The sequence below is a fragment of the Sapajus apella genome, unplaced genomic scaffold, assembly GCF_009761245.1.
Source record: "Sapajus apella isolate SASKATOON/1434 unplaced genomic scaffold, GSC_monkey_1.0 scaffold119, whole genome shotgun sequence".
NCBI classification, from domain to species: Eukaryota; Metazoa; Chordata; class Mammalia; order Primates; family Cebidae; genus Sapajus; species Sapajus apella.
Genome location: NW_022437059.1, coordinates 488,147 through 515,477, shown reverse-complemented (window position 1 = coordinate 515,477; position 27,331 = coordinate 488,147). Strand labels below are relative to the sequence as shown.

Genomic DNA, 27,331 nt, shown 5'->3' with positions numbered 1-27,331 from the left:
TTGTCTTGTTCATTTACCAATCCCCCAAATTCAGCACAACATGGCACAAAAGGACATTAACTGTTCCTTTCCTCTGCCCTCTCCTGTAGCTTCTGTTCCTCCTCCCCGGGGTGTCCTTGTCCCTATGTCCTGTTAAGGTCACCATCCTCAGACTGGGTCTATATCATATGTCTTACATTCATGCTTCGCTCAGGGCCCAGCACGGAGAAAGCACTCAGTAACTGCTGGTGGACAAAGGAAGTTAGTTAGCAGACACCCTTCTTCAGGCTCTGCTTCTCTGAAGGCCTTCCACTGGGAGAGAGCCACACAGCGAGTGGTGATGCTCATATCAAAGCCTTTCCCCTCAGCTACCACCGAGTGCCCAGATGGGCACCCAAAGTACTCTGATCTCTAATTGTTTCCTCTGGAGCAGTGAAGGGCTGGGCAGCAATGAGGAGGGGGATGCAGTGACTGTGTGGCGCTGTGTGTGTGTGTGTGTGTGTGTGTGTGTGTGGTGCCGTCTGTGTGTATGTGTGTGTGTGGTACTGTGTGTGTGTGTGTGTGTGATGCCGTCTGTGTGTGTGTATATGTGTGTGTGTGTGTGTGTGTGGTGCCATCTGTGTGTGTGTGTGTGTGTGTGTGTATGTGTGTGGTACCGTGTGTGTGTGGGGGGGGGTGCCGTCTGTGTATGTGTGTGTGTGTGTGGTGTCGTGTGTGTGTGTGTGGGGGGTACCATGTGTGTGTGTGTGGTGTCGTGTGTGTGTGTGTGTGTGTGCATGCATGCATGCCCTCAGTGCACAAAGCGCCGTCCACCAACAAAGACACCACAGCAGCCGGGGTAGAAACAACTAGTGTATTGATTTGGGGAGGAGAGAAGGGGTGCAGATGGGAAACGGGGAGGCAAGGGTTCTTTAGTGTTTGACAAAACCACTGCCACACCCCTCTACCCTGTCTCTTGCCTTCCTTCTCTGCGGCGGGCGCCAGCAGGCTCTCACCCCTTCCAGTGACCTCCCTCTCCCTCCTCCCAGCACCCCACTTGGCTTCAACCTCCAGCGACTGCACAGAGCCCACCTAGGCTCTAAAGCTAGGGAAGGCAGCTCAAACTCACCTTTCTTCTCCCTTCTTCTACCTCCCACCTTATTCCCATCTCTTGTCTAAATAAAATACAGAAAAGCAAGCGCAGCTGGTACCTGGGAGAATGGAATCACCCCGGGGTTGGGGGCAGGGTGGGGACTGGGGGCGGGGCAGGCAGAGGAAGCTCAGCCAGGTGTAGTGGAATCGCGGGAGGCCAGGGCCAGGGGCCGGCTCAAGCCATCCTCTCTCTTCTCCCTCTCTCTCCCTCTCGGAGGCTGGCCTGGCAGTGGGCCTGCCATCCAGAGGAGGCTGGCGGAGAGGCCTCCATGCCTGCCTCTCAGGCACCATGTCACGGGGTCCCCGGGATGGGGGTGGCAGGCAGGGTGGGAAAGCAGAAACTAGCCTCTACAAAAGCACCCCTTTCCCTTGGCTTCTAGAGGAAGCCCTCTTTGGTTTTAAGGCAGATGTGGAGTTTCCTGGAAGCAGGGGAAAGGAAGGGAGGAGAAATTAGGATTGAGATAGATGCTTTTTTTTTTTTGGCTTGTGTTTTTCCTTCAGTATAAAACCACTGTAGAAAATATCTTCTCTTAGAAAAAAAAATACAGAAGAAAAAAACCAAAGGCATATTTTTCTTTGGCTTCAAGCCCCCTCCCATGAGGAGCAGGGCAGGGGGTGGGCATGAGGTGAGGAGGAAGCAGGATGCCTCCAACCCCACCCCTGCCTGGCAGGTCCCAGATTACATGATGGTGCAGTTCTGGGGGCTCTAAGAGAGAAGAGAGAGGAGAGAGGTGTGAACAGCAGGGCCTGGACCTGGACCCTCCCTTCCCCTGGTCCCTAGGAGGGAGGTAGTGTCTCCCCTATCCCTCACACTCCAGCCCTGCCCCTGCCCTCCAGTCTGGGGCTCAGACGAGAGGGGCAGGGTGCAGGGGTGGGCTGTCTAGGCCTCAGGCTGTGGGGAGGAGGCTCCCACTCCCCCGGGCTGCGGAAGAGAAGGCAGGCTCTCCCCCCTGCGAGGCCGCCTCATCCTACCCCTCGATGACCAGGACCCGCCTGCAGGGCTTTGGAGACAAAGCAGAGACAACTCACCTGGGTTCGGGGTCTGGAGTTGCCCAGGAGGTAGGAGCGGGTGACCAGGTTGTCCCCGAAGCTGCCACCCCCACTGCCCCCCACACTGCGGTAGCTGCGAGTGACCGTGACACTGGAGGCAGAAGAACCAGAGGAGATGGATCCGCCCACCTGGGCTCCTGAGCTGCTGGCAGATGCCTTGTCGGCAGGCTGCCCGCAGGTCCCGCACAGCACGGTGCGCGAGCGCAGGTTGTACTCAGCGGGGTCCCCCGAGCTGCTGCAGTGGGAGCCCTGGGGAGGGAGACAAGGCTCAGGCGCGACGGCGAGTCTGGGACTGACCACTCAGGCCCAACACCCAGGCTCTGGGCTCTTGCAGGCTCCAGCCACCAGGCAGGAAGGTGGGGTTCTGTGCCCAAGGTACCAGCGGGCAACAGGGGTTTGGGAGGCCAGGGGCTGGGAGGAGGGGAAGGAAGGCCAGAAATAGGAAGCTCAGGAAGACGTGCGGACAGAGAACCAGAGCGGTGACTCTGACTCTGGCTCTGTTCTATCTACTCTGAGCTTAAGAGGAAAAGAAGAGAGAAAGGGAGCATGCTTATAGGGCAGCAGGCATGCACTATTAATTGGAGAGGGGGCAGGAATGAGAGAGAACATTCTGGCAGGAAAAATGAGGGAAATGAGAGGATATGCATGCAACAGGAGTGGGGGAGAGAGGCAGGGCGGGCATGCCCCACGTCTGTCCTCCCGTCCCCTTCCCAGGAGACAAATCCAGACCCTTGTCCACTGCTCCCACAGGAATATTCCATGGCATCAGAAAGTTCCCACTCCCTTCCTTACCAGAGTAGGGCACCCAGACACCTGGGTTCCCTGTTCAAGGTATAGGGAGGGGAGAGAAGAAAGGCCAGGCCAGCGAGTGAAGTTCCAAAACATTCTTTAATGAAAAGATTTTTGGCACGGAAGGCTGGGGAGAGGCTGCCCCCAGGCCTGGCTGGGTGGTCCCAGTGCAGGCTCGGCCTCAGCGGCGGCTGCCACTCACGTGGTGGTGATGGAGCAGGTCATCTCCATCCTCATCCTCGTCGTCCTCAACCACAGTCACTGAGCGCACCAGCTTGCGCATGGCCACCTCCTGGCAGGGACACGGGACCAGGCCCGAGGGTCAGGGCCAGGGAAGGGGTGTGCAGCATGTGTAGCCCGGTGACCACCTGCAGCTTTCCTTGTGGCCTGCCCTTTGTCCAGCCTGCTGCTTACTCTGCCCTCGGCGATGACGGAGCTAAGGAACTCATTTCCACCCCACAGGGACACTGTCGAGCACTCCGGGTAAGAGTATGACTCTGCTTCAGCAATCCTCACTCACTGTCTAACTTCCACACCGCATGCTGTTGGGGAAGCATCTTTTGGTTTGCCTACTGGCTGGGGACGTCTGGGGCCTGCACCAGAGAGCACTAGAATTTTTTTTTTTTTTTTTTTTTTTTTTTTTTTTTTTTTTTTTTTTTTTAGGGGGAGCCTCATCTAGGAAGCAGCCCGGCCCAGGTATACGTACTTCCCCAGTGGAGTTGATGAGAGCCGTGCGCAGGCTGTTCCCGCAGCCCCAGGTGTTCTGTGCCTTCCACACCAGGTCGGTAGGGGGGCTATGGGTGGCCCCAGCGCCTGCAGCCCAGATCTGGAGAGGAGGGATTAGAAAAGGACACTTACTCTAGCGCTCCCATCGCCACCCAAGGCCTCCCCAGAGTCCCAAGCGCCCTGCCACTCACCGTCACCACCTGCCCAGCCTTCAGGGTGAACTTCGGTGGGAAGCGGTAAGTCAGCAAGGGATCATCTCCATTCTGGCGCTTGATCTGCCAATTGCCCATGGACTGGTCCTGCCGGGAAGATAGGGAAGAGGAAGGTGGGGGAGGCTCACCCAGGCTCTTGGGTGTATCTTGGTCTCTCCTTCCATCTACACCCACTCCTGTCCCTGCCCTTCCCCCCGAGGATAATAGCCATGATCTGTGGACACATACACGGTGCCAGGCACACGGATACCTTATCTGTCATCTTCCTGACAACTCAAAGACTTAGGGATCATTATTCATCCCATTTTACGGATGAGGAAACTGACACTCTGAAAGGTTAAATAACCTGTTCAAGATCTCACAGCCAAAGAGTCCAGGAGCCAGGCCTGGAACTAGAGTGTGGAGGAGATGTCCAGGCTCACCCTGATCCACCCTCGGAGGGGAGGGATGTTCCTCTCTCCACATGTCATCCCTCTGTCTTGCCACTCTCTCCCTGATGCAGCTGTGTCCCCTGAGACCCTGATCAGGAGCCTACCTCGCTGGACTTGTTGCGCAGCCGGACAAACTTGCCATCCTCGTCCACCTCCTCCACAGCCACGCGCCCACTAGTGCGTGCGTGCTGCGAGAAGCTGCTGCGGCTCTCGGTGGACTCTAGCTTGCGCTTTTTGGTGACGCTGCCCGTACCCTGTGTCTGGGACGAGTGGGAGGAAGCACGGCCGCGGCTGCGCTGTGAGGTGGGGCTGGGGGACAGGCGTAGCCTAGGGAGAGGGAGGCCAAGTGGGGGTCTAGTCAGGGCCAGTGGCCGGCCAGAGGCCACCGCCACCACCTCCGCAACGCCTCCCCAGCTCACCTCTCCTCCTCGCCCTCCAGGAGCTTGCGGTAGGCATGGATCTCCATGTCCAGAGCCAGCTTGATGTCCAGCAGCTCCTGGTACTCATCCAGCTGCTGCTGCATCCTTGCCCGCATTTCGGCCATCTCCCGCTCCTTTTCCGCCAGCAGCCGCCGGCTGGTGTCCCGCTCACGGGCCAGCGAGTCCTCCAGGTCTCGAAGCTTCGCCTCCTTGGCGGCCAGCTGGGGAGGAGGGGGTGTGGGGGTTTGGTGAGCTCCCAAGGGCCCCAAGTATGGAGGAGGAGGGACATGGCTACCCTCTCCAGGATCTGCAATCAGAGGCTTCCCCAGAGCCCATCACAAGCTCTAAACATAGTCTTGGCTGGCAACTGGGAAGTCCTTCCCCTTGTCCCCTTGTCTAACTGAAATCTCTCACTCGGAGGCTAGACCCTTTCTCTCCTGTCACAGATGGCACAGCCAGCTAGAATAATACTGATGCTTTTAACACCTCCCATTGCAGAGTCTTATGGCAACTCTGAGTTAGGGAGATGAAGAACAGCCTCCATTTCTGAATGGGAAAATCAAAGCCCTGAGAAGTGAAGGCAAGGTAAGAGTACAGAAGCAGCACACAGGCCAGCTGACGCCGCATCCCGCGACCCTTCTCTGTGGTCCTGGGGACATGTTTCGTCCCTGTCCTCCTCAGGAACACCCCCCAACAACCCAGCCCCGAGCTTCCAGCCTGCATCCTGCCCAGACTCCAGGCCCCTGGAGGGAGGGGTGAGGTGGGGTATCACCTGCTTCTGGAGCTGGCTGAGCTGGGCGGACAGGCTGTCGATGCGGATGCGCGACTGCTGCAGCTCCTCGTGGGCGGCCCCCACCAGGTTGCTGTTCCTCTCAGCAGACTGCCGGGCATTGTCCAGCTGCAGGGGAGGACACAAGGTTAGGACTGTGATGACCAGGAGGGTGGAGGGACGGGCCTGAGCTGGGCATCACTGCCACAGCCTTGGGTCCTGGGCCGCCCTGAGCTCCCTGCCACCATCTGCCTGATCCCCCCCGGCGGAACAGCCCAGCGTGGGCAAGGGTAGTGCTGCTGCGGGCAGAGGCAGCGGGGGAACCAGGGGAGACCAGGCACCTTGGCGGAATAAGTCTTCTCCAGCTCCTTCTTGTACTGCTCCACCTGGTCCTCATGCTGGGCCCTCAGTTCCTGCAGGGCATCGGCCAGCCGGCTCTCAAACTCACGCTGCTTCCCGTTGTCGATCTCCACCAGCCGGGTCTCATGGCGGCGCTTGGTTTCACGCAGCTCCTGGAAGGGTGGGAGCAAGGACCCAGAGACCAAGATTAGTTCCTGGGAGACCAAGACCCAGGGGCCGGGCTCCCTGCCCAGCTCTACCCCATGAGCCACTGCCAGCCCCACTTTAACCTGGGAGCTGGGTGCTGGCCACGCCCAGCTCCCTGTCTATTAGGGCAAGGAACTCAGGAAGGTGAGCTCTGCACGCAGCTGGTCCCCCAGCCCGAGTCTGTCATCACCCAGACCCATCTCTGGCCTGCAAAGCACAGTCCCCACCTCGCTGTAGATGTTCTTCTGGAAGTCCAGTTCCTCCTTCAGGGTCTGCAGCCTGTTCTCAGCATCCACCCGCCGCAGCATCTCATCCTGAAGTTGCTTCTTGGCCTCACCCAGGGCTGCCTCAAGCTGTGAGGAGGCATGCGGAGGTCAGGAAAAGGGGTCACAGAACGCAAGGACTGGAGGGAAGCTGAGAGGTGGGCTGCTGCCCGTGCACCCCTTTATACATGTGGAAACTGGTCCAGGGAAGGAGGGCCTTGGATGGCTGCAGAGGTCAGAGCATCCACTCACTCCCTCTCGGGAGGTACTGTGCTAAGAAAGAAAAGCTATGTCTAACACAAAAAAGTAGCCGGGAGTGGTGGCACACGTCTGTAGTCCCAGCTACTCAGGAGGCCGAGGCATGAGAATCACTTGAACCTAGGAGGCGGAGGTTGTAATGAGCTGAGATCGCACGGATGCACTCCAACCTGGGTGACAGTGAGACTCTGTCTCAAAAAAACAAAAGAAAAGATATATGCCCCATAGCCACAGGACTCCCTTCTCTGGCACAACATAGCAACTGCTATAAAGGAGGTATGTGCAAAGTACCAAGGCGACATCAGAGAAGGAACCAAAGTATGCCTGGGGTGGTTTTGGGGGTCTCTGGGAAGGCATCCAAGAGGCTAAGACCCAAGGTTCAGGTAGCAGGGCCTACAGAGAGTTACTGTTGTGACTTCAAGGGCAGAAACAAGCATGTACAGGCACAGAGGTATGAAGGCATATGTATTCTGGGGTCTTTGGAAAGATCAGTGCTGCTGAAGCCTGAAGTATGGGGTGGGAAGGGATGGGAGAGGTGGCTGGGTCAGTAGGCGAGGGCTGAAGAGATGCCCTTATCTACCATGAAAAGAATGTGAGGACGTTTGAGCAAGGAAGTACCATGCTTAGATTTTCATTTATGAACGCACAGGCTAGCCAGGCACGATGGCTCACACCTGCAATCCCAGCACTTTGGGAGGCAGAGGCAGGTAGATCACCTGAAGTCAGGAGTTCAAGACCAACCTGACTAACATGGTGTAACCCCGTCTCTACTAAAAATACACAAATTACCCAGGCATGGTGGTGGGCACCTGTAATCCCAGCTACTCAGGAGGCTGAGGCAGGAGAATTGCTTGCTTGAACCCTGGAGGCGGAGGTTGCAGCGAGCCAAGAACATGTCATTGCACCCAGCCTGGGCGACAAGAGTGACACTCTGTCTCAAAAAAAAACCAAAAAAAAAAAAAAAAATAAAGCACAGGCTGGGCTAGGCATGGTGGCTCATGCCTATAATCCCAGCACTTTGGGAGGCTGAGGCAGGAGGATCTCTTGAGGCCAGGAGTTCAAGACCAGCCTGGACAACATAGAGAGAACATGTCTATGTTCTAAGAAAAAGAAGGCAAGGAAGCACTGGCTGACCAGGAAGGGCTGGGGGAAGGGCAGAGCTGGGAGGCAGGAGATCAGACCCAGGAGGAAGGTGGCCCAGCCTTGGTCTGGTGGTCAACCTGCTGGCTTCTCCGAGTCTTTCCCTGTTATACTGTGGTGGCAGGGCCTGGGAAGAGAGAGCACCCAGGATGGAAGCTTGGCCACTGACTCTAATCCTGGCCCTGCTGTGAACAGATGAGACTGTGAAATTAGGAACAAACTGCTTCTGATTCCTAGCATTTATTTATTATTTTATTTTTTTGAGACAGAGTCTCGCTCTGTCACCTGGGCTGGAGTACAGTGACCCGATCTTGGCTCACTGCAACATCTACCTCCCAGGTTCAAGCGATTCTCCTGCCTCAGGCTCCCACGTAGCTGGGATTACAGGTGCCTGCCGCCACACCCAGGTAATTTTTGTAATTTTAGTAGAGATGGGGTTTCGCCAGGCTGGTCTTGAACTCCTATCCTCAGATGATCCACCCGCCTCCGCCTCCCAAAGTGCCGGGATTACAGGCATGAGTCACTGTGCCCAGTTTTTTTGTTTTTTTTGAGATGGAGTTTCATTCTTGTTGCCCAGGCTGGAGTGCAATGACACAATCTCAGCTCACTGCAACCTCTGACCCCGGGTTCAAATGATTTTCCTGCCTCAGCTTCCCAAGTAGCTGGGACTACAGGTGTGCATCACCACGCCCAGTTAATTTTGTATTGTTAGTAGAGATGGGGTTTCATCATGTTGGTCAGACTGGTCTTGAACTCCTGACCTCTAATGATCCACCTGCCTCAGCCTCCCAAAGTGCTGGGATTACAGGTGTGAGCCACCGCACCTGGCCCAATTCCTAGCTTTTAACATGATAAATTGGAGAAGAGTGTTTTGAAAGTAAAGGCCACTATATATACAGAAAGCATTGGTAACACATGTCCCATATGTAATGAGCCGTCCACTTCTGATAATGGCCTCAACAGATGATCCACTCCACTCCTCCTTTCCTCCAGAGAGACCACAGCTGTCTATAGGAGTGCCAGACTGGGAGGGATCTAGGGCTGGGTACAGTTCATTGCAAAGTTAAGTAGAAATGGCTTGTAGATTCTTTTATTTTATGTATTTATTTATCTAGACAGGGTTTCCCTCTGTCACCCAGGCTGGAGTGCAGTGGTGCAATCACAGCTCACTGCATCCTCGACCTCTCAGGTGGAGGCCATCCTCCCATCTCAGCCTCCCAAGTAGCTGGGACTGTAGGTGTGCACCACCATGCCCAGCCAATTGCTTTAAATTTTTATTTTCTAGAGGTGGGGTCTCACTGTGTTACCCAGGCTGGTCTCAAACTCCTGGGCTCAAGCAATCCTGCCTCCTTGGTCTCCCAAAGGGCTGGCATTACAGGCATGAGCCACCACACCTGGCCTCAATTATTTTAAATTCACTCTGCTAGATCCCATGGGTGGCCAAATTAGGATAAGATGTGGCCATGCCGGGAGTGGTGGCTCACGCCTGTAATCCCAACACTTTGGGAGGCTGAGGTGGGCAGACCACAAGGTCAAGATATTGAGACCATCCTGACCAACGTGGTGAAACTCTATCTCTACTAAAAATATAATATTAGCTGGGCATGATGGTATGTGCCTGTAGTCCCAGCGCCTCAGGAGGCTGAGGCAAGAGAATCGCTTGAACCCGGGAGGTGGAGGTTTCAGTGAGTCAAGATGGCACCATTGCATTCCAGCCTGGTGACCAGGCGAGACTCTGTCTCAAAAAGAAAAACATGTGGCCTCAGTGGGTGAAATGACTCTAGGACAGGTGAATGGCTCTGAAATCGGGTGACAGGTCAGACCAGGCACCTCCTGAGGGAGGCCCTAGGTAGAAGAGTGAGTGTACATGTGTTAGGTGGGGCCATGGCCAGGCCCTGCAGGGTGGCCTCACCTTGGCCACCTGGCCCCGCAGATCATGCAGCTCGCCCTCCAGCGTGCGCTTCTCACTGAGAGCAGTGCTCAGTGCGGCCTCCTTGGAGTTGAGCAGAGCCTCCAGGTCCTTCAGCCGGGCCTGAGCAGCCAGCAGATCACCCTCCTTCTTGGTATTGCTAAAGAAGAGACGGGAGAGTGGGTTTAAGAAAAGGAGTCTGCATACCTAGACAGCGCCAGGCTGCCCAGAGGTCAGCCATGGGGACTGGCGCTGCTGTTCCTGCAACTACCAGGAGAGGGCATCCTTGCATTAGGTTGGTTTCCATCTGCTTGCCTCTGGGGCTGGGCTCCTACCTCCCCAAGGTCCCTGAAAACCCCATTCCTGCTTCTCCACCCTGCCCATGACTCAGGGTTCAGGAACGTGCCTGGGGCCAACGGCAGAGCTCTACGCCGTGATATGAATGCTTTTCCCTCTTTCTCCTCCCATTCTTTCCCAAAGAGACAGGGGTACCTTTGTCTCCTGCCCCTTCCCACACAGGGCCTTAGCTTTCTCCCTGGACTCCACCCACTTCCCTTTGGCCAAGCTTCCCTCCCTCCAAGAAGCCCGACAACTAAGCTTGTGGCCGTGAGTCCCACATGTCCCTAACGCTTCTTGGTCTGAGCCCCAAAGGTGCTTGCTGGTCGCCTCTCCTAGTCCCTTTTACACATGTGGGACTGTGGGGAAGGAAAGTCTGGTTAGAGCTCAGAGGGACCTTGGACAAGCACAGCCATGGACAGTATTGATCTTTTCCTTTCTCAGGACCCAGTCTGGGTGCCCTGATCTGCACTGAACAGAGAGGTCCCTGCCTCCCTCCCTCCTGCCTCATGCGCACCCTGGGAGAAGGCTGAGTCCTACCCATCTACCATAACCTTAGCATCTGGCTCCAGATGTGGCTCCCAGGCCTCCAGGTCCAACTGGGCCCCAGCTTTAAGTCTCCCTGCTCCACAAAGTGGGTAAAGCTTTAGCTATAACCAATGGAACAGCACTGTCTTTGCCACCTCTCTCACCTTCTCTGGGTCCTTGATTACTTTGGGCTACAGAAACAAAGGAGTCCTATTTTCTTTCCTCCTTTTTTTTTGAGAGGGAGTTTTCTCTTGTCGCCTAGGCTGGAGTGCAATGGCGCGATCTCGGCTCACCATAACCTCTGCCTCCCTGGTTTAAGTGATTCTCCTGCCTCAGCCTCCCGAGTAGCTGGGAGTACAGGCATGCGCCACCACGCCCAGCTAATTTTGTATTTTTAGTAGACATGGGGTTTCTCCATGTTGGTCAGGCTGGTCTCGAACTCCCAACCTCAGGTGATCCACCCGCCTCAGCCTCCCAAAGTGCTGGGATTATAGGCGTGAGCCACCGCGCCCGGCCTGAGTACTATTTTCTTTAAAACCTCCAGAGAACACAAGAACTGTCTAGACGTTACAATCCCTTCCCAAACATAGGGTGTGAGAAAGCGGTAGACCCAGGGAGCAGAGAGAAAGATCCGAGGGACCCGGCTGCAGTTGCCATCTGTAACCCATCAGCGCTTAAGCACGAGCCCACCACAGCAGATGGAAAAAAGGAAAACCGAACGTGGGCAGGAGGAAAAGTCTATCCTGGAAAGGAGAAAGGTGGCCCTGCCAACATTTTTCTCCTGCCACAAAGCCCTAAACTCCAAGAGGCCCAGCAATTCACTCTGGAGAGGGAGAGCAAAGGCTAGACTTGCAGAAGCTCTGGAGGACGAGACCAGGCAGTGTTCTGCTATCAGCTTAGGAGAGTTCAGAAAAAGGAGTTGCCTCCACCTCCCTCTACCAGGCAGGGAGGAGGATAAAATGACACCCAGAGGGGCAGAGGAAGGACGTGAAAAGCCAGAGGGAGCTCCCCAGGCCTGCACACTTGCTCAGCCCAGGCCTCTGGCCATACCTCAGAACAAGTTAATGCAACAGTGTCTGTCTCCTGCAAAAAAGGGGCCCTTCCAGAACCAGAGAATGTATTCCCTCCTCTGTCGCAGTCAGAAAAGCTAAAAATAAAGTCAAAACCCAGCTCGGGTTTTGGCTGCCATCCGGCCCAGCCCCTGGCTGGGAGCACAGCCCCAACTTTCCATGACTTCAGAACTTTTCCGAAGCTGAAGAGCTGCAGGGGGAGGAGGGAGAATGAAGCAAAACCGCTGGTAAAGTGAAGCGCTGGGGCAGACTTAGATTCCGAGCTCCTTGGGCCGACTCCCAGGCTGGCTGGGGCTTCCCAGAAGAGGCCTCACTACCCTGAAGGCTAACAGCTGTAGCTGGCTGTTCTGGGGGCTCTCAGAATTTAGAGAACTAGAAGGAGCTTAGAGTTGGTTCAGCTCAACCCTCTCCCTGTTATAGATGAGGAAACTGAGGTGCAGAGGAGGAAGCTGAATGGCCCGATGTCAGTTACTGCAAACCAGCAGCAGCATTCTGGCCAATTCTGGCTGCTGATCTAGGGTTCCCACTCCTCCACCTCACTGCCTTCCTAAGCCACAAGTTCCAGAGAGAACAGAGAAGCCAGGAGGAGGAAGAGGGCTGACACTGTGACCCAAAACGTTCCCCTGACCAGCCAGCCTGAGCCGAAAGAAGCTGGAAGGCGACGGATGGTTTCGGAAGATGTCTCAAGGGCATCTCTTCCCTGGTCCTGCCTCCCCAGCCTCCTTAGGTGCCAGGAGGAATTCCAGGAGTTCCCCCTGGTAACGGGCTTTCCTTGCCAGTGCCTGGCAGACACTGACTAAGGAAAACAGAGATGCCCGGTCCCTGTGCCCTGCAAGCTTATGGGCTGACGAGCACAGAAGTTCTTCCTTCAGTCTAACCTCTTCACTTTCTGCTGCTTACAAAAGTGGTGGTGGTGGTGATAACAATATAATAGCAAACACTTTTGCAGAACTTATTAGGTACCAAGCACAGCTGTAAATATGACAATGTTAACTCATGTCATCTTCACAGCTACCCTATGCGAGAGGTGCTATTCCTATGCAATTGAGGAAACAGGCACGGAAAGCTATGTCCAGGGTCCCACAGCAAGTAGACGGGAGCTGGAAATCGATGGAATACCACTTTGGCACAAGCCACAGTATATAGTCTCCAAAGCAAGTAAGGGGGCTGGCCAGGGGTGGTGGCTCACGTCTGTAATTCCAGCACTGTGGAAGGCTGAGGCGGGTAGATCATGAGATCAGGAGTTCAAGACCAGCCTGGCCAACATGGTGAAACCCTGCCTTTACTAAAAATACGAAAATTAGCTGGGCGTGGTGGTACTCACCTGTAGTCCCAGCTGCTAGGGAGGCTGAGGCAGGAGAATCGCCTGAACCCGGGAGGCAGAGGTTGCAGTGAGCCAAAATCGTACCACTGCACTCCAGCCTGGGCAACAGAGCAAGACTCTGTCTCAAAACAAAACAAAACAAAACAAAAAAAATTAGCCGGGCGTGGTGGTTCACATCTGTAGTCCCAGATACTTGGGAGGCTGAGACATGAGAATTGCTTGAGCTTGGGAGGCAGAGGAGGTTGTAGTGAGCTGAGATTGTGCCACTGCACTCTAGCCTATGTGACAGAGTGAGACTCTGTCTAAATATATATATATATAGTTGGGTGTGGTGGCATGCGCCTATAGTCCCAGCTACTTAGGAAGCTGAGGTGGGAGGACCACTTGAACCCCGGAGGCGGGGGTTGCAGTGAGCCGAGACCGCGCCGCTGCACTCCGGCCTGGGTGACAGAGCGAGACTGCATCTCAAAAAAAAAAAGAAAGTAAGGGGGCTATTTCTCTTTCCCTCGTGGAGGTTTTGACTAGCACTGCAAAGAGAGATTAAAGGACTAAGACACACCCTGAAGATGAGAGAAACCATGAACAGAGAGGGAAGCGAGAAGGAACCTTTGTGGTTTTCTCAGGCGTGGGGAGCTCCCATCTTCGGGGAAGAAGCCACTATCACCCATGGGCTCATGACTCAGACCTCGGGAGCTCTGTGGCCACGGAGCCACACGCACACCCCAAGAGATGGCCAGGGGTACAGTAGAGCTCAGTGTCTTTCTTCCCTCCTCCCTTGTCCTCCTGCCCCCACCCCCAGTGCCATTTCCTTCCTAGGAGGGGTCCTCAGACCGAGCCGGGACCAAAGTAGACCCTAGCCAGGCATTCAGCCCCAGGGCGGTGGTGCAGCCCAGTCCACTGGGGGTTGGCATCGGGAAAGCTGGGCACATGCTGGGTTGGCAGGGAGGACAGGGTAGGGCAGGCCAGAGGAGCTGGGAAGGGTGGGAACCTGGGCCCCTCAGGTGACTCATGCTCAGGCACACAATACCCGGGCAGGGGTCGGGAAATCCTCTAGTGCTCACAGGGGAGACCCTGGCTTCGCCTGCGTCCTGCCCCAGGCCGGGTGCCGTGCCAGGAGAGCGCCAGTCCTTTCCCTTGCATCCTCCAGGTTCCCCAAGCACAGGAGTGGCTGCATCCCAGAGGCCTCGTGAGGCAAGAAGGGCTGGGCATCCTGTTTCTAACTCTTCCCATCACTGGCAAATCTGATCTCAGAAAGAGGGAAGAGAGGGGATGGGGAGAGGAGGAGAGCAGAGAGGAAAAGAATAAGGTGGAAATGAGAGTTGGCACTTGCAAGCGTGACCCAAGGCAGGGGTCTGGGGGACTGTGGCTGGTGGGACAAGGAAGCCTGGCTCCCGGGCTGTAGCAGGCCTGGGCCCTTGGGGCTGTTTTGGGGAAGAAAGGCACCAGCACAGCAAAGGGGCTGGGTGGGCACCGGGCCAGGCGTTGACCCCGCCCGCTGAGTCACCCTGCTCAGCCCAGCTCTGATGCCAGATATGGAAGCCAGGGCCGGCCACAGGCCTGTTTGGGCCCGGTTGCTGGGAGCAACGTGCTAGGCTTGGAGGGAGAGGCTTCCATTTCCTCTCCCAGTCTGGGGGAGAAGCAAGAGGGACAGACACTGGGGCTGAAAATAAGAAGTGGGTCTCTCAAAAGGAGAATAAAAGAAAAAAAGAAAAGAAAAGAAAAAGAAGTGGGAGGGAAAGACAAAGGGGAGTGGAGGAGCTGGCCCAGCCCTGCAGGGACTCCTTAGACCCCCCCAGTCCCCGGCAGCCCTGCTCACCAGCCCTCGGAGTTCCCCATCTCCAGGCAGCACACAAGAAGGGAGCAGAAGAGCAGAGGGTCTCTGCGCCCCTCGGCATTTCCTGTCTCCCAGTGAACGTCGCCCCCTGTGGCTGGGTGGGTACACGGAGTCCACCCTGGTGGCAAATGCTCTCCTGTATCCTCCTGGCGTCTAATTTTTAAAATTTTAATTAAGCCGGGTGCGGTGGCTCAAGCCTGTAATCCCAGCACTTTGGGAGGCCGAGGCGGGTGGATCACGAGGTCAGGAGATCGAGACCATCCTGGTCAACATGGTGAAACCCCGTCTCTACTAAAAATACAAAAAATCAGCTGGGCATGGTGGCGCGCGCCTGTAATCCCAGCTACGCAGGAGGCTGAGGCAGGAGAATTGCCTGAACCCAGGAGGCGGAGGTTGCGGTGAGCCGAGATCGCGCCATTGCACTCCAGCCTGGGTAACAAGAGCGAAACTCCGTCTCAAAAAAAAAAAAAGAAAAAAAAAATTTTAATTAAACATTTTTTCATTTTATTATTATTATTATTTTGAGACAGAGTCTCGCTCTGTCACCCAGGCCGGAGTGCGTGGTGCGATCTCAGTGCACTCAACCTCCGCCTCCCAGGCTTGAATCATTTTGGTGCCTCAGCCTCCGGAGTAGCTGGGATTACAGGCACTCGCCACCATGCCTGGCTAATTTTTGTATTTTTAGTAGAGATACGGTTTCACAATGTTGGCTAGGCTGGTCTCAAACTTTCGACCTCAGGTGATCTATCCTCCTCAGCCTCCCAAAGCGCTGGGATTACAGGCATGAGCCACTGCGTCCGGCACCTGTTACTATTTTTGAGACAGTCTTGCTTTGTTGCCCAGGCTGGAGTGCAGTGGTGCAATCTTGGCTCACTGCAACGTCCACCTTGGGTTCAAGCAATTCTCGTGCCTCAGCCTCCCAGATAGCTGGGATTACAGGTGCGTGCCACCGCACCCAGCTAATTTTTGCCATTTTTAGTAGAGATAAGGTTTACCACATTGGCCAGGTTGGTCTCAAACTCCTGGCCTCACATGATCCTCCTGCCTCGGGCTCCCAAAGTACTGGGATTACAGGCATGAATTGCCACACCCAGCCCCTCCTGGGCACCTAGAGCTCTGCCCACGCTGATTTCCTGCCACATGATGGGGCGTCTCCTGCTGCCACCCCAAGCCAGCCTGCACGTTCCTACCACCCTACTTTTGTTCCAGCAACTCCTCCTACTGCAATATATCCTCCTTCCCTCTGTCCCTCCCTCCATTCACCTAAAACCTCCCTACCCCTCACCCTGCTTGAGCCTGTCTCAGCTCTGCCCTGCTGATTTCAGCCAGTGTTCTACCTGTCGGGTCTCAGGGCTTTTTCTGTGTGTCCCCCAAATACCCTGAGACTAGACAGTTTACATGCTCAAGACTTCTAGAGGAACCTTCAGCTGAACCAACTCCTGTACTTTTACAGGGGGAAACTAAGGCCTGGAGAAGGGCAGGCTTAGGCACGAAAAGCCTGCCCCGAGGTCAGCCAAGGACACTCACAGCAGACTGATGCAAAACATAGAAAATGGTACGATGCACACAGACGCCGCAGAGAGTAACACAGAGAGACCCAGCAAGACAGTCTGAGAAGTCTGTCTGCCCCTGTCTCGCTTGCTGGGAGATACCCCAGGCAGAGTGACACGGAGGCCTAGTGAAACTGCCGCTCCCTCCCACCCTCGAATATACGCACACCCACACCTTTGTGTGCAGCCAGCCATGAGGTTTGATAGCCCCCACGCGCTCCGCAGAGTAACCACCGCTTGGTTTCTTGGCTAGTGTGTGGGTCTGCGGCCACTCTCAGGTAAGGGCAGGATGTGGGGACTTCCCCTCCCTGGCATTTGAGGCACTATCCCTCTCTGGAAAGGAGACCTTAAAGAGAGGAACTGATGGGGATGGCTGTTCCAGGGACTTAGAAGCCTCTTGAGCCTTCCCCAAACCCCAACCTGTGAAGTTCTGAATACTGTCCACCTCAAAAGCCCATAGTAGGTGCCCCAGGATGGAACACCCTGACCTCCTTACGATGCCACGTGCCCCACGGCAGGCATGGCTCAGCTTCCACACGCTTCCCTTGGGTGTGACACCCGCCAAATACGCCCAGGGCCTGAGGCCCCTCAGATCCCCTTCCAGAGCTACCAGGCTCCCAGCTGTCCTCCCCTAAGACAAAGCCAGGCCTTAATTCCAGGCAGAGGGAGGGGCTGAAGTGGGGAGAACTGATGCTGAGAGAGGGACAGGAGGCCTGTTGACATGTTCAGACCCAACTCCGGCAGAAGCGCTGTGCCTGGCAGGTGGCCAGGCCTGAGTCACAGCTGCTGGGCGTATCAACGTGGCATTGTACAGAGGCAGGAGAAGCCTGGGGCCAGAGGCCAGGGCACTGGGGTCCTGGACAATGGGCGGCTGGCTTCCTCACCAGCTGCCCCCAGCAAGGTTCTCCTGCCAAGCTCCACTCTCCTTCTTCCTGGGCTCTCTCTCCAGAAGTCATTCCTGTGTTGTCACAAAAATGCAGGGGTGGGGCCTGGGGACAGAGCAGAAGAAGCAGAGGCATGGAGGAAGGAGGGATGACCTAAGAAGACAGCAGAATATCCTAAAGGGGGAGGGAGGAGGCCAGTGACCAAAAGGAGGGATATTTAGGGGATTCTCTCCACAAGAAGCCAATTCAGCAGCTCCTTAACTCTCCATGCGGTGACACATAGTTTTTAACCCTGAGGACACTGGGAGAGAGTGGGAGCCACACCTCAAGGTCAGGAGAAGTTGGGGAGGACCTAGGCTGTCTGGTCTCACTGCATTCCAGCTCTAGCCTCAGAAGACACAGCTCTCTCTCAGACGGCAGAAGGTGGCCGCGTTAGAGCTTTCGGAAGAAGGGGGAGCCTTGGTGGCCCCAGACAGCCTCCTCTCAACTCCCAGAACCTAGACCCCTTAAAATGAAGTCTAGCTCCCCTGAGCCACCCCTAAAGGGACTCATGTGTCCTATCCCCCTTCTGTTTGTCCCCATCAAATCCAGACCATTGTCCTTGCAGCAACTCAAATGCAGTTCTCAAGAAAAGGCCAGCCCTCAGCCTCTGCTTCCCTGACTGGACAAGCCTAGAGTCTCCTGTCCACTCTCCGCTCTGCCTTCTACTGTGACTCAGCGCCCCTGCCGGGCCTGGGATCCCAGCCAGAATTATTCCTGGCTTCGGCAGGCGGGATTCCGGCTTCCTCTCTCACAACTATCAGGGAGGCAGGGGTGAAGGGAGGACTCCCCTTCCTTAAGGATTGGTAGGGGCCAAGACCTCCTCCCAGCCAAGCCACAGGGTGGGGGAGCCAGTATAGGTGCCGGAAGGGTAGAAGGTGGGCAGCCCAAGGTCACCATGCCCCTCCCCCGGGTTCCAGGTACTGTTGGCCCATCCCGGCCAGCTCTAAGGTAATAGTCCTGCCTCTCCTAGGCCGTCACCCTCACCCCCAACACCGGTCAATAGGAGTCATTCCTGTGCCGAGTCTCCCTTTCCCACTATATGGAGGGAGAGGCATTGAAACGGGTTGTCCTTTCTTAGTAGCAATGAAAACAAAGCATACGCCAAGAGGGTAATGTCATAATTTAACCGTTTCTAACAAACTTTCATGGGAAAACAGAGAAATGTGGTAGTATTTTTAATTCCGCAGCTTGTGGGAAATGTTTTTACTTTTCTTTTCTATTTTTTGAGAGTTTCCTCTTGTTGCCCAGGCTGGAGTGCAATGGCACGATTTCGGCTCACTGCAACCTCTGCCTCCCAGGTTCAAGTGACTCTCCTGCCTCAGCCTCCTGAGTAGCTGGGATTACAGGCATGTGCTACCATGCCCGGCTTTTTTTTTTTTTTTGAGACAGAGTCTTACTCTGTTGCCATGCTGGAGTGAAGTGGCGTGATCTTGGCTCACCACAACCTCTGCCTCCTGGGTTCAAGTGAGTCTCCTGCCTCAGCCTCCAGAGCAGCTGGGACTACAGATGACCAGTACCATATCCAGCTAATTTTTATATTTTTAGTAGAGACAGGGTTTCACCATGTTGGCCAGGATGGTCTTGATCTCTTGACCTCAGGTTATCTGCCTGCCTCAGCCTCCCAAAGTGCTGGGATTACAGGTATGAGCCACCGCGCCCGGCCTTAATTTTGTATTTTTAATAGAGACGGGGTTTCTCCGTGTTGGTCAGGCTGGTCTGGAACTCCTGACCTCAAGCAATCCACCTGCCTCGGCCTCCCAGAGTGCTGGGATTACAGGCATGAGCCACCACGCCTGGCCACTTGTGGGAAACATTTCTATTGAGAACCGTCTTGGCTATTAACTATATTCATATTATTTATATTTGATTTTACTATTAATAGCTTGGTATTTTAGAGAACTGTTTCTCACTTTATGGGTCACTGTACTGCTTTGGAACCTAAAAGTTCTCTGGAGACCTTCTGCTCCAATCCCTTTCTTTCATAGCTTAGGAAAGCCAGAGAGGGGAGGTGATTTCTCAAGGTCAACAGCAATTTAGTGAAAGGGCCACACCCAGAACTAAGGGCACCAAGGGCCAGGGTGTCCACTATGTCACACTGCCTGTCATTCTGTTGGTAGACCACCTTGCTCCTTATTTATTTATTTATATTATTTTTTGAGATGGAATCTCGTTCTGTTGCCCTGGCTGGAGTGCAGTGGCACAATCTTGGCTCACTGCAACATCTGCCTCCCTGGTTCAAGGAATTCTCCTGCCCTAGCCTCCCAAGTAGCTGGGATGACAGGCGCCCACCACCGTAGCTGGCTAATTTTCATATTTTTAGTAGAGACAGGATTTCACCATGTTGGCCAGGCTGGTCTCGAACTCCTGACCTAAAGTGATATATCCGCCTTGGCCTCCCAAAGTGCTGGGATTACAGGTGTGAGCCACTGTGCCTGGCTTCCCTTGCCCCTTATTGAGGGGTAAGAGACCCTGCAATCTTCCAGAGATCTCCAAGAATATTAGAGCTTGGCCTGTATTCAGTACACTGGGAGTCCAAAGAGGTGAGAATGAAATGAACCGTGCCCTCGTGTCTGGGCCTCTGAAGACTTGGTCTTGGCTGCTGCAGCTGCTAGAGGTGGCGAGGGGTTGGGGAGGAGGGAGGTGAGGGGGAGGAGAGCAGAAAGCACAGTTGGTAGGTGAAGAGATCTCCTACCAGTTGTCTGGTCAGCTGTCCCAGGCTTCAGCACAGACACTAAACTACTGAATCACTGATGGGGCGGGACTGGGAGTGGGGGCAATTCACGCAAGGGTAAGTCTCAGAATCCTGGAGGCCAGGGAAGTGCCAAGCAAGGGCACCAATAGTGGGAAGGTAATGGGGGTCCTACTGAGGAATCACTCTCTCTTTTGTTTCTCTCAGGCTCTTTAAGTACTTCTCACCCCCCAGGTTTAGCTGCACCATTTTTCTTTCTCTTTGACTCAGAATGTGAATTTGGGCCAGGCGAAGTGGCTCTCGCCTGTAATCACAGCACTTTGGGAGGTCAAGGCGCGTGGATTGCTTAAGCCCAGGAGTTCAAGATCAGCCTGGGTAACATGGTGAAACCCTGTCTCTACTAAAAATAGAAAAAATTAGCTGGGTGTGTGGCACGTGCCTGTAGTCCCAGCTACTTGGGAGGCTGAGGTGGGAGGATGACTTGAGCTTGGGAGGTAGAGGTTGCCGTAAGCCAAGATCGTGCTACTACACTGTAGCCTGGCCGCAGAGTGAGACTCCGTCTCAAAAAGAAAAAAAAAAGAACGTGGATTTGGCAGTGGAAGGTTGGAGAGGTAACGCCAGGAGGCCTCAGATAAGGCCCAGAGCCTATGCATCCTCAAAGGTCTCCAACCCCATTAATCTAATGGGTCTGCCAAAGGTCACAGCCTCCTTTCAATCCAGGTAGACAGTTTCCACGACAAGTATCAAGACAGTCTGAAAAGAAGAATCACCCGCCTCCCAGAGCTCTGACCGTCTCAGATAGGTGGGCTGGCAGGGGTCCTGGGTCTTTCCAGGTATAGGCTGTGGCAAAGGCTATTAATCATATGCTAACAGGCCCTGCAGGACAGCAGAATTTTAGTTTTTTTCTTTTTCAGAGACAGGGTCTTTCTCTGTCTCCCAGGCTGGAGTGCAGTAGTGCAGACATAGTTCACAGTAGCCTGACACTCCTGGCTTTAAGTGATCCTCCTGTCTCAGCTTCCCAAGCAGCTGGAACTGCAGGCGTTGACCGGCTGATTGCCTTTTTGTACAGAAGGGGGTCTTGCTATGTTGACCAAGTTGGTCTCAAACTCCTGGCCTCAAATGATCCTCCAGCCTTAGCTTCCCAAAGCACTGGGATTACAGGAATGAGCCACCAAGTATGGCTATAGAACATGAAGGTGTCACTGGCCCCAGAGTAGAATTTCCAGGCTGCAGAAGCAAACCTCAGCCACCCGGCTTCACCTTGCCTCACCCTCTAGATCCTCCCTCCAACCTGTCCTCCAAGCTAGAGAACTTAGCCTCAATGGTAAGAGCACCCAACTGGAAGTCACAAGGCCTGTGCTCAAGCGCTGACCTACGACCCCCTTACTGCGTGACATGGGCCAAGCCTCTGTGCCTCTGTGGCCTTTGCTGTTCTTGTCTTGCTCAGAGCCTACATGAACCTGAGCTGGCATCTCCCTGCCCGTCTGCACTGGGGCTGCAACAGTGGGCAATCCAGGAAGTTGTCGAGTACCAGGGCCTCACTGGGTGGAAGCAGCGCTTCTGCTTTGTGGGTCTGGGATCTCCCCACTTCTGACTCAGCCTTCCTCCATCAGTTTCACATGGGAAGGCACAGACCCTGGCACTATCCTGCAGCCCAACCCATAACTCTGAACTCATCTCTGGATTCTAATTACTTGTGCATGTTGCCTGTCCAGAGAGCTATGGTTCCAGATACCACCAGAAGGTCTAAGGAAAGAGCCACACAAGGGACTTCAGGATGCAATGGGAAAGGGGACAGAAGATGCAGACATTCAGACCACCACTCCTGCCTTTAAGACATCTGCTGTTTCCACCCTTTCTCCTGCTGTCTCCTGTAAAGCCACTGGGGTGGGAGGGAGGGGGGCAGCATCTGAGTCATCCACCCAGCTGTCTTGCCTGGGGTGGGGCCCAGCTGCAAGCCTGGACCCCAGGCAGGCTTTCCTGGTGCTTTCAACCTTCCCTGTCTGCCTGCACTTGGGTATCCAAATCCCTTGGACTCCAGACTAGAAGGAGACAGAGGATGCGGGGTGGGGTGAGAGAGGGAGAGAGACCAGGTATGATAGCTCATGCCTGTAATCCCAGCACTTTGGGAGGCTAAGGCAGCTAGATTGCTTGAGCCCAGGAGTTTGAGACCAGCCTGGGCAACACAGTGAAACCCCATCTCTACAAAAATATATAAAAATTAGCTGGGCGTAGTAGCACACACCTGTAATCCTAGCTACTCAGGAGGCTGGGTTCGGAGAATCACCTGAGCCTGGGAGGTTGAGGTTGCAGTGAGTTGTGATCACATCACTGCATTCCAGCCTGGGCAGCAGAACAAGACCCTGTCTCAAAAAAAGAGAGAGAGTATTGGGGAAAGGGGTTTCTTCTTGGACCCTATAATCCAGCCCAACAGAGGGAGCTCCAAACTCCTGAGTGTGGTTGAGGTACCCAGGCTGGGTCAAAAACTGCTAGAGTCTTACAGACAACTCTCCATCCCAACTCCAAATCTGGCCCTGAACTCTGAGCTCTAATTAAACATTAAACCAGACAATACCTTCTCTCTAGGCTTTGGTGGGAGGGGTTGGAAAAATGCCTTTTTTCCTCTCCCAAATTCCTTTTTTTCTTTTCTTTTTTTTTTTTTTTTTGAGACGGAGTTTCGCTCTTGTTACCCAGGCTGGAGTGCAATGGCGCGATCTCGGCTCACCGCAACCTCCGCCTCCCAGGTTCAGGCAATTCTCCTGCCTCAGCCTCCTAAGTCGCCGGGATTACAGGCATGTACCTCCATGCCCAGCTGATTTTTTGTATTTTTAGTAGAGACGGAGTTTCACCATGTTGACCAGGATGGTCTCGATCTCTTGACCTCGTGATCCACCCGCCTCGGCCTCCCACAGTGCTGGGATTACAGGCTTGAGCCACCGCGCCCGGCCTCCTTTTTTTCTTTTTCTTTTTAAAGACAGGACTTCACCATGTTGGCTACGCTGGTCTTGAACTCCTGACCTCAAGTGATCTGCCCGCCTCGGCCTCCCAAAGTGCCGAGATTACAGGCGTGAGCCACTATGCCTGGCCTCCTCTCCCGAATTCTTTACCCATTTCTCTACCTCACCCTGAGCTCAGCAGACCCAATAGGAAGTGACCAATCCTGGCTCCTCCTACGGTGGACAGAGAAGAGGACAGACACCCCAGTCTGAGTCCCCTTTGTCTTCACCCCACTTTCCATCGGCACGGGATCCAGGTGTGCAAATCCACCTCTGTTTTCCGGAAGCCCAGCCTTCCCAGCCAGGATCAGTGGGGGAGAACAGAGGCAGGTGGCTAAATATAACAAGTACACACACCACCCCCGCCCTGCCCCACGTGCGCACATACCGGCCTGGTGTCCCAGGCCTGGACAGCTGCACTAGGAGGCAGAGGAGACAAACTGGCACGGCTGGGTAAGCAAGAGACTATAGAATCCACTCAACTTGTTTCCCGATCAAAGTTTTCACCACAAAACTGCTAAAAATGTCCTTCACGGGGCTTTGGTAGTTGAGTGGATGGACTAGTTTAAAATGCAACGAGTTCTCTGGGGCATCCCCTTCCTTGCTTCCTGTCTGTCTTGACAACTAAATTGTTCATATCACTAATAGAAAAAAGACAGGTCTGGGGCCAGGCCTGGCGGCTCATGCCTGTAATCCCAGTGCTTTGGGAGGCCGAGGCAGGAGGATTGCTTGAGGCTAGAACTTCGTGGCCAGCTGAGCAACATAGCAAGTTTCCATCTTTACAAACAAAACAAAGAAAAAAAAATTAGCTGAGCATGGTGGTGCCTGCCCTTAGTCTCAGCTACTGGGGAAGCTGAGCCAGGAGGATCGCTTGAGCCTAGGAGGAGTTCTAGGCTGCAGCAAGTTACAAGTGCACCATTGCACTGTAGCCTGAGCAACAGGGCTCTGAAAAATACAATAAAAATAAAGAAAAGGGCTGCGCGTGGTGGCTCACACCTGTAATCCAAGCACTTTGGAGGCCAAGGCAGGCGGATCACCTGATGTTGGGAGTTCAAGACCAGCCTGACCAACACCGTGAAACCCCACATTAAAAAAAAAAAAAAAATTAAAAAAAAGGACAGGTGCGGTCTCTTTCAGCAGAAATACAGTTTGAGGCTGGGCACAGTGGCTCAAGTCTTGTAATCCCAGTACTTTGGGAGGCTGAGGCCGGAGGATTGCTTGAACCCAGGAGTTCAAGACCAGCATGGGCAACATGGCAAAACCCCATCTCTACAAAAGAATACAAAAACATCAGCTGTGGGTAGTGGTGCCTGCCCAGCTACTCAGGAGGCTGAGGTGGAAGGATGGCTTGAACCAGGGAGGTGGAGGCTGCAGTGAGACATGCCCTTGCTGCTGCACTCCAGCCTGGGTAACAGAGTGAGACCCTGTCTAAAGGAAAAAAGAAGCCAGGCACAGTGGCTCATGCCTGTAATCCTAGCACTTTGGGAGGCTGAGGTGGGCAGATCGCTTGAGGTCAGGAGTTCGAGACCCACCTGGCCAACATGGTGAAATCCCATCTCTACTAAAAATACAAAAATTAGCTGGGTGTGGTGGCAGGTGCCTCTAATCCCAGCTACTTGGGAGGCTGAGGTAGGAGCATTGCTTGAACTCAGGAGGTGGAGGTTGTAGTGAGCCAAGATCACACCACTACACTCCAGCCTGGGTAACAGAGCGAGACTCTGTCTCAAAAAAAAAAAAAAAAAAAAAAAAAAAAAAATCCAAAAAAAAAAATAAAAGTTGAGCCTGTCTTCCTACACACAACTTCCATGGATTCTTCAGAAAGAAGGGCAATGGATCTGCCACACCCATGACAACTATCGAAGGGTAGAACCGCCACAGAATGCATAGAGGGCTTCTGAGAAGAGCAGGAGTTTGGAGTAGATGATATAAAGGGAGAGAAGAAGAGTCAGAGCCGACCACGCTTTACGGATCTCCAAGCACCCTCTGTGCTCTTGGCCTGGGTCTGAATAGAGAAAGGGAGAGCAAGAGGAAGGGAACCAAATTTTGTGGGGGGCTGGAAGAGGAGGGCCTATACTTCCAAGCTCCCAAAGGCCTTTTTAGAAAAGAAGGTGGGGTTGAGTAGGGTGGGGTAGGGTGGGGCAGGAGTGGGTGAAGTGGGAGTGGCCTGGAGCTTCCAACGGCTGGATTTCAAAAATGTCATTGTATTCCAGCACTTTAATAAGGCAAAGATCAAAACGTCAGCAGCTGAGAGGTTGGGCCACAGCAAAGACTGCTTGGCCTGGCTGGGAAAACGAGAGTGGCTCACCACAAGGAGGAAAGGACAGTGCCCCTAGCCCTCGAAGACACTGGGCAGACGGCCAAGGGAGGAGTGCTGCCAGACCTGGACATAACACAACTTCCTGAGCTGGGAGCCTCTGCCCTCTGTCTCCCTCCCTCCCTTGCATTCCTGGGCCAAGCAGGCCAAGGGCTGTGGGAGCTGCGGGGGAGCCAATCTCCCATCTCCCCGAGCTGTTTTGGTGGGCCTGTCAGAGCCCAAGGAAGGTCCCAGACACACAGAGTGAGGGAGAGCTTCCCAAACCTTAGAACCCAGGGCAAGGTCATGCCGAGGGGGTCACCGCCAAGCCCGTGGAGGGGAAAAGGGGGACTGCCCTGCCTTCCTGACCTCTCTCCAACACGCTGGACAGATGCCAGCTTGGGAGTTATGTCTTAGTGGGCATCATGTGTTCAGAGGCAGCTTGGGTAAAGCTGGCACAGTGCCAGGCCCACCAACAAAGTTCTAACAGGACCCTTTCTGCCACTCCAGTGTGTCCTGGGTGCCCAAAGTTCTTCGAGCTGACAGGGATAGTTTTGTTTTGCTCAAGCCTCCCGCCCCCCCACGCTCCGAATAGCCGGCAAATCCCACTGTGAATTGCCTATATCCCCCCACCTCTCCCAGAGACCTCTCCCCTCTCTGTCCTGTCTTGACAATTCCCCTAGACACTGGCCGTCACCCGTTGGGGGCAGTTCCGGGGAGGGAGGAGACTCTCTGGCAAAGTTATCGGCCTCCAGACCCTCTCACTCCCTTCCTGCAGCCGGCCAGGGGCGCCGGCCCGCCGCCCTTTCCACTCCCCGCCGGGCACGCAGCCACCTGGGCGAACTCACCGTGCTTTCAGCTCCTTAAACTCCTCGCGCACTTTGCTCAGCTCCAGCTGCAGCCGGGCGCGCTCCTTGGCCACTGAGTCGAGGGTCTTGCGGGCATCTCCGAGCTCGGCCTCGTAGGCGGCCTTGATGCCGGACACCTCGCGGCTGACCACCTCTTCAGACTCGGTGATGCGAAGGCGCAGCCCTGCGTTCTCCGTCTCCAGCGAGCGCACACGGTCGATGTAGACCGCCAAGCGATCATTGAGCTCCTGCAGGTCCTCCTTCTCCTGCAGCCGGGTGATGCGGGTGGGCGACAGCGGAGTGGAGCTGGCCTGCGCCCCGCTGCGGGTGGCGCGCCGCTGGGACGGGGTCTCCATGGCCGGCAGGGTGGCAGCGCTGCCCGCTGGGCAGGGGTCCCGGGAAGGGCGCGGGGCTCGGGCAGAAGGACAGAGACTGCTCGGGGTCGGAGTGCGGCGGCCGGCTGGCTCTCGGCTTGCTCCTGGCAGGCGTGGGGACCGGGCCGGGCGCTGTCGGACCTCGGGATCTGGGTTGGCTGGGGTAGGTGCGGCGCTCCCGCGAACACTGAGTCACCGGCGCCGGGGCAAGGGCTCTAATAGGTCCTCCTCTGAAGGGAGGAGGGGCCTGCTCTTAAAGGGGCAGTCCCAGATCCACGGGGGTGGGGGCGCGGGTGTGCTGAGGAGGGGCAAGGACCGCAGGGCTGTGGCGAAGTCGGGCCCCACCCTCTCCAGCGCACTCCTGCGTGAGGCTTAAGCTTCCCCTCTCTCGGCTTCTGCCTGCTCAGCACCTCGGGCTCCAAGCTTGCCCCCACTGCCTCAGACCTTCTGGCTACAGGGCAGAGCCAAGGAGGGAGAGTGGGTGGGCAAAGGGTGGGGGAGAAAGAGAGGGAACTGGGTGCAAAGCAAGGGAGAGGGTCAGGCAGGGCTGGGAGCCAGGAAAGTGGGGGGAGGGTTGAGGCTGGTGCCCATCAGTGTGACTCACCCTTCTTCCACCACTGGCTCCCCCTGTCCTCCCAGTAGTAATAGTGAGTCACCCCTTTCCCCCTCCACACGTGGGCAGGCCATTCAGCGCTGCATCTCATTGTGCCAGGAGTGGGGTGGAGAAGGAATGCCTGGGGACCCTGGGGGGAGCAAAGTTCTGGAACCTGAGTTCCTTTAAGCCCCCAATTTGGGGGCAGGGATCAAGGAGCGTGGGGTCCCTTTTTTCCTATCTTTTGCCCCAATCTCTCTCCCTTCAAAACCAAGCATTTGTTTTTAGACCCAAGCAACAAGCCGCAGTCCCCTAAAGAAGGCCAAGAATAGGAGTCAAGCACTGCCCC

At 55.0% G+C, this 27,331-nt stretch overlaps 1 protein-coding gene across 1 annotated transcript; it reads right to left on the bottom strand.

Annotated features, from left to right (window-relative positions):
- Positions 1-1,592: 1,592 nt before the first annotated feature.
- LMNA (lamin A/C) lies at positions 1,593-26,633 on the bottom strand. The gene is made up of 12 exons (XM_032260610.1): positions 26,017-26,633; positions 9,626-9,782; positions 6,280-6,405; positions 5,848-6,018; positions 5,510-5,635; positions 4,738-4,958; positions 4,423-4,645; positions 3,867-3,974; positions 3,656-3,775; positions 3,152-3,241; positions 2,140-2,409; positions 1,593-1,816 (listed from the first exon to the last, which is right to left on the bottom strand). The coding sequence occupies exons 1-12, from the start codon at positions 26,370-26,372 to the stop codon at positions 1,790-1,792; spliced, it is 1,995 nt and encodes a 664-aa protein (XP_032116501.1). The 5' UTR covers positions 26,373-26,633; the 3' UTR covers positions 1,593-1,789.
- Between the last annotated feature and the right edge of the window lie 698 nt (positions 26,634-27,331).